General features: G+C 42.3%; 1 protein-coding gene across 2 annotated transcripts in view; it reads right to left on the minus strand.

The window, feature by feature from the left end:
* Window positions 1-15667, minus strand: part of EPB41L4A (erythrocyte membrane protein band 4.1 like 4A) — a 181297-nt gene that overhangs the window by 26232 nt on the left and 139398 nt on the right. For both annotated transcript variants that reach the window (XM_069964696.1, XM_069964693.1), the window contains one exon: window positions 1928-2019. In XM_069964696.1, coding sequence (XP_069820797.1) covers window positions 1928-2019 — 92 coding nt within the window. The remainder of the gene's footprint in view (window positions 1-1927; window positions 2020-15667) is intronic.

Consider the following 15667-nt stretch of genomic DNA (forward strand, 5'->3'; position numbering starts at 1 on the left):
GGAATTGAAAGGAAAAGTTTTCTGCTTGAAATAGGCATAGAATTTAAGCAGAAGCCCTATTATCTTCTATAGGAATTCTCTACCTTAAGCCACACAGAATAGACATGTAAATTCTGTGGGCAGAAAGATCAGTGGCAGAAAATTATGTGCAAAAATTTTGCTGTGTGAACAACAGAGCGGAAATCCCATTGAACACAATGGGACATTGCGCTGTTCATATTTTACAAGTGGAATTTCAAGCAAAATCTGCAGGAAATTAAGCACGGATTCCGCTTCAAGATCATCACCGATTCTTCAGTGTGGAAAACCCTTATGGGTTGTTTCTGTTGCTGTGTTTACCGCATGTCAACTTGATAATTGCCTCCTTGCCCGCTCCTTATCTGGAACTTGTTTTTGTTATTTTTGAAAAACTTGAGAACTTGAAAATTGAGAATTTAGAAAAAAAAAAAAAAAAAAGTCAGGTAATTTCTTATACTGCGTCAACTACCCATTACTAGCAGATACAGGACTTCATGCAGTTAAGTATATCGCACACGTGTACAGTTCTAAGCTTTCAAAAAGAAACTGTCTCCTTCTTTTGATAGGCATGCATTGAAGAGCTGTTCTAAAACATGAAAAGAATGTGCTTTTTCACAGCAAAATCCACCCACACAGCCACATAGCTTAAACTATGAAGAACTGAAACCCATCATTTTACCAGTTGGGCTGCTGTGCTGTTTATCTGGTTATGTGATTTTGCTGTGACTATAGGGATGTGTTTATATGTTTAGAATTTCCCCTGCAATTGTAGAACTATTTAGGATGTGGTTACGGAGCACAAAGCCGAGTGATATACAGTATTCATAGAAAAGTTACATAATATACTGTATGAGGAATAAGTTGTACATTCTTTCGATGAGAAGCCAAGTCACCATATGACTGCCTTTACATACCGTACATAAATAAGATTCATGAAGTGTACATGATGGAAATAATAACCGGGGAGCTCCATTCATTCTCTATGAGACTTGTGAACATTGCCAAGCTCTGAGACGGGCAATGTTCAGAAGCCCCATAGAGGATGGAGTGCTTAGTGCTGCTTCTCTATCCCTTTGGGAGACAACTGTCCTCTATTCTCAGGGTTGGTGGGAATACAAAATAACTCTGCATCTTAAGATAACCCCTTTAAAAAAGGAGATAAGGGTATGTTCACATTGAGGAATCAGCGCAGAGAAGTTGCATTGCTCGTCCCCGCTCACGGCCCCATGCATTTCCACCCTTCCCATAAAGTCAATTCTATGGGCAGGTGAATTCTGCCTTCCGCCGAAAGAATTGGCATGTCAATTCTTTCAGCAGACGGCAGAATCAGCCTGCCCGCCCATAGAATTGAGTCTATGGCACAGGCGGAGATGCGTGCGGCCGCAAGCGGCAATAAACGTCAGGATCCGCCGGAACTTCTAAACGCGGATTCCTCAATGTGAACCCACCCTTTCTGTAAGGCCTCATGCAGAGAAGCTTAAGAATTTTTCCCTGTAATACAATGGCCAAACCGTGCAGAACCATATAGTGCACCATACAGGGGGTGCTTACTTTTGACCTGTTCTTAACACATTTGCATGCCATTTCTTTCTATATTTTTCAGACTACATATAGATATACACATCTATCTATCTATATCATATCTATCTATCTATCTATCTATCTCTCATCTATCTAATATCTATCTATCTAATATCTATCTATCTATCTATCTATCTATCTATCTATCTATCTATCTATCTATCTCATCTATCTAATATCTATCTATCTATTATCTATCTATCTATCTATCTAATATTTATCTATCTATCTATCTATCTATCTCCCTAAGGGCTATGCACCTTGTTCTCCTGTTTTGACCCCCATAATGACACATACTGTGAGAACAAGTATACACTTGTATACAAACCTGAAGAACGTGTGGTGTTCCACACAACATTTCCACAGATGCTTACAGGCCACTTTGTTCCGGGTTTCAAAAAAGAAAGAGGTTTCGGAGCACTGCAAGAGGTACAAACAAAAGGGACAATGAGAGGTCAGACAGTTTTATGGCTACAATGAAATTACCCTTAAACCACTGAATTATTGGCAGGTTCATTCAACATTTTTTGTCTGATCATGGGGAGGTATGATTGGCATTTCTCCTTCAAAAATAAAAAGAAACACAACCTCCGCCAACTCAAACACAAAATGATTTCAGCTGGCGGGGATCCAAGACCAGCGCTGACAATATACACAGGTGTTTGCAGAAATAACTAGCATGATGTGTGCTTTGACCCCATCACAGCTACAAGAGCTGCTAACAAAAACAGCAGCAGCATTAGCGCTATACACTAGAAGTGGACTTGGCCCACAAAATCAAATATTTATCCTTTCATCTGGATGTTTTTTTTTAGGATACATTACATCATACATACGGCACAATCATTGTACCATGGCGCAAGAAGTTCTATACTTTAAAGCCATTTGGGACTCAATGAACCACAGTACAATTTTCGTTGTGGTATCGCACTACTGGGTTATTCTTCCTTCCAAGAAATCCGACTAGAAAAGAAAAGGTGTATACATGCAGCATCTGATAAAACATGCCACAATTCTTTTCTTGTTGGCTAAGTACTGTATCTAGCATTGGATACAGTCATATGGACCTACAACAAAGGCTTCGTTCACTCTGTGGGTGCATTGTTCAAGCTCTGTCTTAAAACAGACGTGGCCATGCACATGCGGCCTTACGCGGGGTATTCTGTAGCGAAACCACATACCCATGCAGCCGTCACTTTCATGGAGCCCTGGTCAGCTATGCAGCACTTGGGTTGGTGCAATTCCATTTGCTGCGATGTGGGACCAGGGCTCCACTAGAACAATGGCTGATGAGGAACGAGGGTGCAAAGTCTAGTAGCGTCCCAGGCACTGCTAACTCAAGATCTGTTATGTCAAGTGCTTAGAGCTCTGTAAACTGAGCTTTTTCCCCTGGTCAGCTCTACAAGATAAATAAGTGGACAGTGCTCTGAGCACTTATCATAAAGGGTTAAACTGGGTACTCGCAATACTGATGCATGAGGTGCTGCAAGGCATTCTTCTTTCAGTCAAGCAATAAGCATGACCGGTTCCTTAGGTTGCTTTTACACAGTAGTATCTGGCTCAGTATTTTACGTAAGTATTTTGTAGCTAAAACTACAAATGGATTTAAAACATAGAAGTACAAATCTTTCCATTATATTTTTTCGTCCTCATTCGGTTCTATTCCAGTGTTTGGCTCCCAAATACTGATGAAGAATACAGACATGTGAAACCAGCCTAAGCTATGTGTTATAGAGGTTATCCAGTGCTACAAAAACATGGCCAATTTTGCACCACTCTTGCCTCCAGATTGGTTGTGGTTTGAAACTCTTTTCCATTGAAGTAAATGGAGCTTAATTCCAAACCACACCTAAAAGTGGCCATGTCTTTGTAGCGCTGCATAACCCCTTTAAATGGGTTATGCAGCGCTACAAAGACATGGACACCTTCTTCCAGAGACAGCACCACTCTTGTCTCTAACTTGGATGGGGTTTTGCTGCTCAGTTCCATTTAAGTGAAAGGAGCTTTATTGCAAACCGCACCTGAACTGGAGACAAGAGTCATGTTGTCTCTGAAAGAAAGTGGCCATGCTTTTGTAGCACTGGATAACCTCTTTAAAGGGGTTTTCCAGTGCTACAAAAACATGTCCACTTTCCCCCTACTGTTGCCTCCAGGTTGGGTGGGGTTTTGAAACTCAGTTCCATTGAAGTAAATGGAGCTTAAAGGGGTTATCCAGCACTACAAAAACATGGCCACTTTTCCCCCTACTGTTGTCTCCAGGTCAGGTGCGGTTTACAATTAAGCTTCATTTACTTCAATGGAACTGAGCTTCAAAACCCCACCCAAACTGGAGACAACAGTAGGGGGAAAGTGGCCATGTGTTTGTAGTGCTGGATAACCCCTTTAATTGCAAACCGCACCTGAACTGGAGACAACAGTAGGGGGAAAAGTGGCCATGTTTTTGTAGCGCTGGATAACCCCTTTAAGCTCCATTCACTTCAATGGAACTGGGTTACAGTGGTGCTGTCTCAGGAAGAAAGTGGCCATGTTTTTGTAGCGCTGAATAATCCCTTTAACTCCGATCCTTATCCCAACATAAAACTGTCAGTAGTTTTTAAGGCTTACAACTGCTAACAGATTTCATTTTTAAAACATTTTGAACGGAAGTTTTTTTTGCATAAGTGTTTATGCAATAAAAATTGATTACAAAAGTGCAATGTAACTTTTTAGATCGAATCTAATGGATTGAAGAAATAACATGTTTTTTTATGTAACACCTAACTAAATAAAAGCGATTACAATGCCTATATTTAAATCTGCTCATTAAAAGCCGCTGTTTCATGTAGTACAGGGTGTTGTGGTTTTTTGCAGGCAATTTCTGATAAAAGGGGCAATATGTTGGCCTTCTTTATGCAATTAAATAAAACAAATCTTTAATTAGAGGAAATTACACTTTCATCAAAAGGATTTCGCTGCAGAGTATGTTCGGCCGAGATTGCACGGGTAATTAACAAATATCTCTTGCGGTGCTTTGAATTTCTAACAAACAGCTAGAACCCAGCACCTGAATCCCACATGTAAATGGGCATTTTTTTCCGCTTTTTTTTTTTTTTTTTCAAGTGTTTATTTATGTATTTTTGATGATAAAACACCTCATAAAAAGGAGAATTATCAAGAATACCACTGTGAGTCTTTAAAGGGAAAGTGTTTTTTTTTTTTTTATTCATGTGAATGTGCATATGGCACAGTCGCTGTTTTCTGGGACTGGAAAAGTGAGGGTGGACAATGAAAAAAAAAAAAATTATGTGAAGATAAGATGGTATCAAAAGTAGCCATATAGGAGTCTATAGGAGAAAAATACGTTCTACTGTTGTTCTACTAAAATAAAAAGGAGGGATTGTTTTATTTAGTGCAGATTAATGTGGTTAATGGTTTCACATCTAACTCTAGATCAGACATCGGGAACCTTTGGCCCTCCAGCTGTTGCAAAACAACAGTTTCCATCATGCCTGGGCAGCCAAAGCTAAAGCTTTGGCTGCCCAGGCATGATGGGAATTGAAGTTTTGCAACAGCTGGAAGGCCGAAGGTTCCCCATTCCTGATCTAGATCAACAAACTGGAAACAAAATTCTACTCTTACCCTTCACCCGTCACACACATCATCAACAAACAGCAGGTTAGTTAGACTGAGCATGTCACCACTTTTCCAGTTCCTGGCCAACCATCCTTTTGACTGCCTGGTATGTTCTGCTGTAAATAATGATTAGAGATGAGCGAACCTGGAGCACGCTCGAGTCTATCCGAACCCAAACTTTCGGCATTTGATTAGCGGTGGCTGCTGAAGTTGGATAAAGCCCTAAGTCTATTTGGAAAACATGGATATAGTCATTGGCTGTATCCATGTTTTCCAGACAACCTTAGAGCTTTATCCAAGTTGAGCAGCTTCAGCTAATCAAATGCCGATCGTTCAGGTTCGGATCGACTCGAACCCGAACCCGTTTCGCTCATCTCTAGTAATGATGTGTTTAGACAGAGATTTAGCTGACAGATTTTTGAAGCCAAAGCCAGGAACAGACTATAAACAGAGAACACGTCATAAAGGTAAGATTGAGATTTCTCCTCTTCTCAAATCCATTCCTGGCTTTGGCTTCAAAAATCTGTCAGATAAATCTCTCTGTGTAAACGCACCATAAGTCTAGAGTTTTACAGGAACGGTATCACCTGCCAGGCAAGCATGGTAATATTGTGGCAGTAAACAGCCAACCCTGTGGAGACTGCAAAAAAACAAATAAAAAAACAGGATTCCTTGACACTTTTTCCCTGCATAGAAAGAAGGTAGTTGTGTCCCAATATGGACCCGATTATATGGGGTGATTATCAGCTGAGCAGGCTGATAATCGCTCTGAATAATGTGCTCACAGCAAAAATTGTGCTCTTTTACCCCAATTGCACAGTCTGCAGCAAAACTGCGGGAAAAATGCATCATAGACGGGGAAAAAACGCCATGTGTGAACATAGTTTAATGGATAAATTGTCTGCACAGATGCTCTCATTTCAGTCTAGCCACCCACTGAGCTCAGCCAATGACCTACCACTCTTGTCATCCATTATTCCATTCCTTTGCTCCTAACATTTCTAGCTTGCTTAAACTATATACTTTCTTCAAGATGGCCTCTTTTTAAATAACCTTAATCCACTGGTATACACATGAGTTTCTGACAGACATCTCCACTCCACCCAGCCCTTAAAGAGACTCTGTCAGTAGGTTTGTGCTAGCCTATGTAAGGGTAGCATAAACTAGTGACAGAGAAGCTGAACAGAATGATGTATCACTTAAGACCCTATTCCACCAACAGATCTGACGACAGATTATCTGCCAAAGATTTGAAGCCAAACCCAGGAGTGGATTTGAAAAGAGGAGAAATCCAGTCTTTTCTTTATGACATGTTCTCTGTTTATAGTCTGTTCCTGGGTTTGGCTTCAAATCTTTGGCAGATAATCTGTCTTCAGATCTGTTGGTGGAATAGGGCCTTTACATTGTTCTGTGCAGCTGATTCAGAGATATCTTCCTGAATAACATGGAAAATAAGTAGTCCTCTCCATTATGTGCATGAGCCCAGTAGTCCTGGATATTCGTGAGAAGCAGAAAACTTCACCCACCAGCTGCTGATCTATCCATGCTGTGTATAGGCAGTCACCTGTCAATCAGCAGGCGGAGGGCGGGGGGGGGAAGGGTGTGGCAAGACTCCTATTCTCCTGCATATTAGGAGAACGGCTGAACAAAATGATGTAAGCAATACACCGATCTGTTCAGCATTTCTGTCACTAGTTTATGCTGCCCTTATTAAAGGCAAAATTACTAGAGGATCAATCAATGGCCTACAGCCAGGGCCGTATTTACCACTAGGCACTCGTGGTCCGGTGCCTAGGGCAGCACCTTGCAGGGGGGCAGCACCAGGGAGCAGGGGGACAGAAAAAACACATTTTTTTGTTTTTATTTTTTTAGTTTCCCTCCTCCCGTTCAGACTTGCCAGTAAATCTGGTGTCTTTTCCAGGGGGGTGGGGGGGGTATGGTGGTATTGGTCAGGTCTGGTATCGCCAATAGGTGCGTGTAGATGGGGCGTCTTCAGGTTTAGTGCTTAGGGCAGCAGCAGCTGTTAATACAGCCCTGCCTACAGCCAGATTTACCTTCGGTTCTTGTGCCATACCTAAACTTCCACTGACCTTTTGGCCTTTCTGGATGTGCTCTGCTTATGCCAATAGCTTGTATGCTCCTTTAGGTAATATGCAGTGATGAATTTCATGTGTGTTCAATACAGGTAATTTTGTTGTAGATACATGATTTCCCTAAAGTCTTATACTGTTACAAGAAGCAAACAAATCTCTAAACCAGTGCTACCTCATAAAGGCCGTCTTTGACAGGTCGACTCAGGAGGCCTTGCTGGGAGATGGCATTTTAATGACGAGTGGAAAAATGCAAGTTATCTGCCCTGAAATATTGCTTGTTAAAGCCACTCTGCAAGTCCCACCTGCAACGCTGGTCTCCAGAAACCCCTCGTGTACACAGGTGACTTAGGAATCTGAATTTATGTTCATATAATTATTACTCTGGACGCTTTCACGAGTTCCATACACCATGCACATAGTTCACAGCTAATTGCTGTGGTTTTACTACTAGAATAGTTGAAGAGCAACAATTAGCGGTAAACGACATGCTTCGGCCGTGCAAGGCCGCCATCAGGGCGCTCTGTCATTCACTCTTATGATGGCATCTTATTATGCCCGTGGTCAAAAGAGACTGAGCATCTCTTCCTCTGGTGCATGAGTGATGTCACTGTGCACAAACAGAGCAGGAGGGAAAGAGAGGATGCTGGTGGACCACGTGGGAGACAGGAGCAAACACCCAAGAAAGACGAGTATGGATGGGTTTTTCTGTTTGTATTTTTAAATAAATGCAGAGGGGAAACCATCTATTGTGGTGGTGGTGGGGTGTCAAATACATAGAGGAAATTACCTACAGGGGGTCTACCTACATGGGGGATACAACCTACTACAGTGGGGGCTATCTACACAGGGACCTACCAACACAAGGGAAACTACCTAACAGATGAAACCTACCTACGAGGGAACTACCTACACATGGTGTTCTACCTAGAGGGGAATTCTACCTACTGCCGGGGGCATCTTCCATCAGAAAATAAACTACATAATACCAAAACCTACCTACTGGGGAAACTACATACTAGAGAAACCTACCTACTCGGGGAGAGGCTACATAATAAGGAAACTACCTACTGGGGAAACCTGTCTACCAACTGTACCGAACTACGCAACTGGGGAACTCTCCTTTACCTACCATTGTGAAGGTTATTTTTTTTAATATTTTGATACTGGTCAGCCATATTGCTAAAAAATAGTTCGTTCCACTATGGACCTGGGACCTGAGGGCCTGTACCTTGAGCAGCAGTTTTGATGGGGCAGCATACTTTTGTGGCCTGGAGGGAAAAAAAAAATCTAATTTACCTGCAGATTTGAAACCCTGTTTGTTATGTTGTGGATTTGTAATTAATTTCACCACTTTCTGTATATAAGGGGGTTAGATCCACAGTAAGGCCAAGTTCACATGGCATAAGGCACCGGCCGTTCCGTGACCCGCGGGTCACGGAATGGCTGGCGTCAGATAAGATCATCCCGGCCACTGGGATGATCTTTAGTGCCGCTGAATTCGGATGCAGACGCATCAGTGTGCGCCCGCATCTGAACTCCCCGCTGCTTACAATGGAGGGTGCTGCATTGTGAGAACTGACAGGTTTTCTGCGGCCGCTATTCAATGAATAGCAGCCGCAGAAAACTGACATGTCAGTTTCTTGGGGCGCCTCTATGTTTATACTATGGGGGAGATTTATCAAACATGGTGTAAAGTGAAACTGGCTCAGTTGCCCCTAGCAATCAATCAGATTTCACTTTTCATTCCTCACAGACTCTTTTAGAAAATGAAAGGTGATTGGTTGCTAGGGGCAACTGAGCCAGTTTCACTTTACACCATGTTTGATAAATCTCCCCCTATGTGTATACACTCTGGGCGGGATTCTATGCTTTCACATACAACGTGTGTACTGTATACAGTATATCACGGCTGTTGTTGCAACGGCCGTGATCGCTACAACACATACGTTGTGTGAATGCTTTGTGCAGTATCTGCTCATAAAAAATCTACTAATCAACTCTATAGTAGCATGTCTCCGGCTTGCATCTGTCTCTAAATATCTCATATTTTCCTGTGTTTTGGCCTAGCATGAAGTCTGCCTTGAATAGCTGAAGTTTCTGGATGAGACAGCAGGAACACTCTTTTTGGCAGTAAACATGTTACTGTTTAGACTTGCAAACTATTAATCTATTCATTAAATATGACCTTTCTGTCTCTATAAAATCCTTGCAGTTTTTTTTCTCTCTCTCTCTCTCTCTCTCTCTCTCTCCAATGTTGTGCCAAATAACCAAAAAGGAATACATTGACGTTCACATGGGCCTATTGTCCGCAATATTTCTCATCACTGGTTTTGAAACCCAGAGAGGTCTAAGTCTTCTGAATATACGTTCTCCTCTGTTTGTGCCCCACCCCTGGTTTTGGGTTACAAATACATACTGTAATTACTTAGCTGGTAAGGCTCAAAAACACAAGCTCAACCTAACATTAAAGGGGTACTCCAGCGAAAAGCTTTTTCCCAGTAATTGAAACACATTAAAACATTATATAACTTTCTAATATGCTTCAATCACCTATCTGCCCCCCTTCCCTATCTTTTTCCCCTCAACCCCCCACCAGGAAGTGAAGTAAACTCATTCTTACCTAATGACTGTTGACCCCAGGCTGTTCTGTGGCAGCCATTTTGTGACAAAGACATCATCAAGAGGGAGGCGGGTCTAAGCCCTGTTAAGTCACCCTCCCTTTGTCAGATGACTCAGGTTGCTCAGCTCTGATTGGCTGAGCAAGCTGTAAGCCACCTGACAGTTCTACAGAGTCAGTTAGACATCACAGGAGACAAAGTGCATCATGGGAAAGCCCAAACCAGGAAGTAAAGAAAAAAAAAGAAGTCACCAACTGGAGCTTCAGGGACCTGCAAACAGTCGGAAATTCAAAGGGAGACAGACTCAGGAGGGATGGTAAATGTAAAAACTATTTTTATGATTGATTAATTGTTGTTTTTTTTTCATAAGCGCTGGAGTACCCCTTTAAATCGAGAAAACTGCAATGTGAACGTGAAAAGGAAAAATCTTGCCAAAATTGTGTAGCATAGTTTTGAGGCACTCTCAATGAAAAGTTAGTCTGTGTCATATGAAATGCTTTATGTTCATGGATGCAAAAAAAGGATCAAATTGTATATATTTTACTTATCATTACTATCTTTTCCTTTTAAGAAGTTGCCTTGGTTTTGACCTTTTAATCCACTTACAAGAATACCACTTTACTGACCTTTTCTGGTCAGCGTGCTTTCTAAAACATTGAAAGGGTAGCTTTACACATACCGTATTGCAGCAGATTTGATGGTGAGGATCCGTAGCAGATTTGATCTAAATAACTGAACAGAGCTTCAAATCTGCACCATCAAATCTGCTGCCGATCCTGTATGTGTGAATAAACCGTAAAAGTATATGGAGGGCACAGTGGGCAGATTCAAGTGACGTTTATCACAGCTTGCCTAACAGTCTGCTAACTGAATGGGGTGCACTGTCGCTCTATTCATTGATTATGGAAACTGCCAAAGCCTAAAGCCCCTATTACACCGGGCAATCACAGGGAGCAAGTGAGCCTTGTTACCCACTCACTGCTGGCACTATTACTTGTGCTGACAGCAAGCGGGTAAGTGCGGGGGCGGCAAGGGGAGCTGCGGGTGGGGATTGGATTGTGTGCACAGGTCTTAATGTGAAAGGTGATTTATGTTTATACATTTCCCTATGAAATGTAGCTAATATATACAATACATGCTATCAAAACTAGACGTGTGCCATGTAACCATAGGGAGTTCAGAGCTAACACCAACACCCGACTCCCGATGCTCAAGGAAGAACACCACATAAGAGGACACTGGTAGCACATGGTAGGGGAGGGATCCAGTTTTTGCACAGAAGTTGCAACTCTAATGGAAGCATTTTGTAAAATAGACTATCAGGGGAACTGACCAGTCCACCACCAACCAACATACTGCCGGGCCGTACAGAGGATCACATCATACACATCAGTCCCTGTCCCCATTAGGACTGACAATCTGATTTCCGTATCTTGCGCACGCTAGGAAGCCAATAAGCCGAACAGTATGTTTCTGAAGGGCAAAAGAAAGGGAACGAAGAAGAAACCAAAGCGAAGACAGGAAGGACATCAATGTTGGTTTCAAAGCAAACCCCCCAGTGTTAACCACTGAGCCACCACGTGGCTCATATACATGGCACATCAATTGGATTGTGGTGATTTGAGTTGAATGCATTGTGTGCCACTTTGGAGATAACTCTAAATGAGATTATTCTCAGCTGAAATATGAAGCGATGGCTCATTCCACTCATAGAATGAACCTGTACATCAATTAATGAAAACATGATTACGACGGCTCTCATTTCCTGTGAAGACAGTATGAAGCCAGCAAGTCATTACAGCAAATAATAATGTACGTCTGAACTGTAAGCAATTAATCAACATTAGCTCAATGCAGTTACTGAAGATAAAATGATGTTACACGGAATCCGAGCTGAAATAATAAACTGTAAGATCACAGCAAAAAGCTCTTAACAATGTAGTATCAATCACTGGCATAATAAGAAAACGCAGGAGCAGACGATAAAAAGAATGTAAAGAGAAATTCATTTGATGACATAATTTCCAGTTAGCAGGCAGCAACACTAGGAGAGATCACCGGGTGAAATATTAACAGTCTGTATTCAGCCAGGTCACCAGCTGCACATTCCCTGAACCATTGTCTTCTGCTGGCTGCATAGAAATACTACATTTATCACCAGCTGCGTAGACCTTTGCAATCCTGTTGCACCTTATACAAGTGCAAAAGCCAAATTCAGCATTTAAAGTGTACCTGTCACATGAAAAAAAAAAAAAAAATAGAGTCTAAAGTCTTTATCAGCTGTGGTCTAGGTGTTAAGACAAATCAGGAGGACGAGCAGGGAGTAACAGGCCCACTCTGTGTCTATGTGAGTAAGACGGCCCCATAGACTTACATTAGGCAGCCGACTCAACCTATTAAAACTTTGCCAGGAATGGTACTGAAGGGTGGGGTATTTGGAGACTTAGGCCGGGTTCACACAGTGTTTGACAGCGGCCATTCTGTGACCAGGCCGTGTCACTGAACGACCGCTGTCTGTGAAGTTCTTTTGATTTGAAATGTGGGCACATTCGGGTGTGCCCCCATTACAAATCACCACAACAGATAATGTAAAGTGCGGCTGGAGCCACACTTTACATTGTCTGCACTGTCAGTTTTCTATGTGGCCGCATGAAATCCCGGCCGGAGTATATATGGAGGATGAGATTTATCAGACATGGTGTAAAGTGAAACTGTCTCAGTTGCCCCTAGCAACCAATCAGATTCCACTATTCATTCCTCACAAACTCTTTGGAAAATGAAAGGTGGAATCTGATTGGTTGCTAGGGGCAACTGAGCCAGTTTCCCTTTACACCATGTTTAATAAATTTTCCCCAGAGTGTATACACTCCGGCTAAAATTCCATAGGACACAATCTTATTTTAATTTTCAATAAATAGCGTCTGTTGTTGCAATAGCTGTTATTTATTGAAAATTTACATTGTGTGAAATTACCCTCATACTGTAGACCACCAATGCTCCACTGGGAATTATGGGGAAGAAAGAGAAGCAAAGTAGATGTCTCCCAGAAGGAAATTGGCTTAGAACATGACTGGGGATTTATCAGCCAAGCCAGTACAGAAAACCATATACTAACGTTTCATTACATTGCTAACACTAGAATACTCCTTTAAAGCACTGATATGGGTTGCATCTCCTTGAAACTTTAAAACCTAGAATTAATTCAACCCAAGAACTTTCCTTATTATGAGAGCAATGACAGCATTCATTCCAGGACTGGTAATCACCAAGGACAAAGGAAAGATTTTCCCAGTATTCTGCCCCGAGTCATTAGTCTGGGCAGGCTACACAGGTACCTGTAAGTAATTCTACTAACAGGTAATACTGGTAAGAGTTTGCCTTTTAAGGAACGTCATAATGCATGCCAGGCATAGTTTGTGCAGAGAAGCATGAACTGGCAGTATAGCTACAGGGGAGGGGTTCTTGAAGATTAACTCAAGGAACACTGGGCAGGATGATTCATGTAAACAGCGGCCCAAGTATCTCCATGTTCTCCAGGGTATACTAGTAAGAAAAGGTGAACATATCATAAAGTGTCACTAAAAGTAGAATGAGAAAAACACTACAGGCTGTAATATAAGCTCCATCCCTTTCACTGCACCACTACTGCAGAGAAGATGGAGGAAAACAGGATGCAACATAAAATATATATATATATATATATATATATATATATATATATATATATATATATATATATATATATAAAAAAAAACAAAAAACTAACAAACAAAAAAAAAAAACAATCTGCCTTATGTGACTTGCACCACTTTTATTATGTGGCTTCACTAAAAAGGGACATGGTTTAAGTGTAGTTAAATTTTCAGGTGAATTTTAAACTTTGAAACAAACATGGCGCACTATGCCCTGATAATGTTAGGGTATATGCACACTGAGTAAATGTCACGGATAACTCCGCCCTAGTTCCACCGCGCGCCCCTCGCTTGGAACTCAGCCCTTCCCACAGACTCTATTCTATGGTCAGGCAGATTCCGTTGTCCGCCCAAAGAATTGCGTGTCAATTCTTTGGGCAAACGACTGAATCCGCCCCACCATAGAATGGAGCCTATGTGGCGGGCGGCATTACAAGAGGGGTGGAGTGGGGGTGGGGGTTAAGCGGCGGAATCCGTGAGGAGTTATCCGTGACATTTACTCAGTGTGCATATACCCTTATACAGTGTCCATATTTAATCATAGCTAAGGTACACATTGCCCAAAGAGTTCTATACATTGCTCAAATGAATACAGCAGTGTATACTGTGCTCAGTTAGGTTTCTGGTTCTTGCTTTATCGTCTCTAGGGACCCCATAGTCCTTCAAGTGTGCACATAATACAGCCAACACCAACACCACAGGAACACTGTGCTCCCTATAGACTAGAGATGGGAATTTTCAACCCCCCAGCACTTGCAAAACTACAATGCCCATCATGCCAGTACAGCAAGTCTAGTACAGCATGAGGAATTGTAGTTTTGCAACAGCTGGAGGGCTGAAGCCTCCCCATACCTGTATTAGACAGCCAGCTATAGTTACTGTAACTTTCAATGAAGATTTTCCAACTGACTAATGGGGCGTTTACACAGACAAATTTTCTGACAGATTATCTGCCAAAGATTTGAAGCCAAAGCCAGGAACAGACTACAGGTCATAAAGGAAAGCCTGAGATTTCTCCTCTTTTTAAATCCATTCCTGGTTTTGGCTTTAAATCTTAGGCAGATAATCTGTCAGATAATCTTTCTGTGTAAATGGACCCTTAGGACATAGAGAAGAGTCAAGGACCTCTTGTGTGTGTGTGATACATCCTCCACTTCTCTGTAGAAACACTGGATACTAGGCCTGAGCAGCCTGATTGAACCCAACCATGTCCTTCCAGAGCTTCCAGCTCACCACGATGGCTCAGCAATAGATCTCTCTCCCATAAACAGCTGTGATGTCTGTAACCCATCTTCTTTCCTTCGCCCTGGTTTTGCGTCTCTTTTAGGCTGGGTTCACACTGCGTTTTTGCAATCCGTTTAACGGATCCGTTTTTTTTTTTTTTAACGGACAAAAAAATAGTGTCAGCAACGTTTTTGTGTCCGTCAAAAAGTTTTGATCCGTTTTTTTTTATAATGGAAGTCAATGGAAAAACGGATGCACACAACTGCATCCGTTTTTGCAATCAGTTTTTTCATCATGTAAAAAAACGATTGCAAAAACGCAGTGTGAACCCAGCCTTACTGTCTTCCCTTAGGCAAAAAATTGTTAAAGTCTTACTGGATTTGGGGCACTAGGGGACGGTGGGGGTAATAACTTACATATGGATAGTAACACTTAAAGGAGACGTCTGGCGGGGGGCAAAAAATCATTACGGGCAGGGATGGGGGGAGGATGGGGGGAAAATAAAAAAAGACAATATGCTTACCGCTCCCAGTGCCCGCGCTGCGCTGCATCATGGAGCTCCTGCACCCAGCTGGCTGTCATCTTCTCCCGGGTACATCACAACTCGGGTTCAATGTCACAGGTGGGTGGGATTTAGCCTGCTCAGCCAAATCAATGACTGCAGAAGTGTCTGCCCAAGTCACTGACTGACTGAGCAGGTCATCTGTCAGCCTGGTCGTGACAGAGCTGGTGGGGAACTCAGGAGACAGCCGGCGGGGTCCAGCAGCTCGCTGTCGGGCACCGGGACAGGTGAGTACAACTGCTTTTTTATGTTCCCCTACTCCCAGTC

The sequence above is a fragment of the Dendropsophus ebraccatus genome, chromosome 3 (genome assembly GCF_027789765.1).
Source record: "Dendropsophus ebraccatus isolate aDenEbr1 chromosome 3, aDenEbr1.pat, whole genome shotgun sequence".
Classification (NCBI taxonomy): Eukaryota; Metazoa; Chordata; class Amphibia; order Anura; family Hylidae; genus Dendropsophus; species Dendropsophus ebraccatus.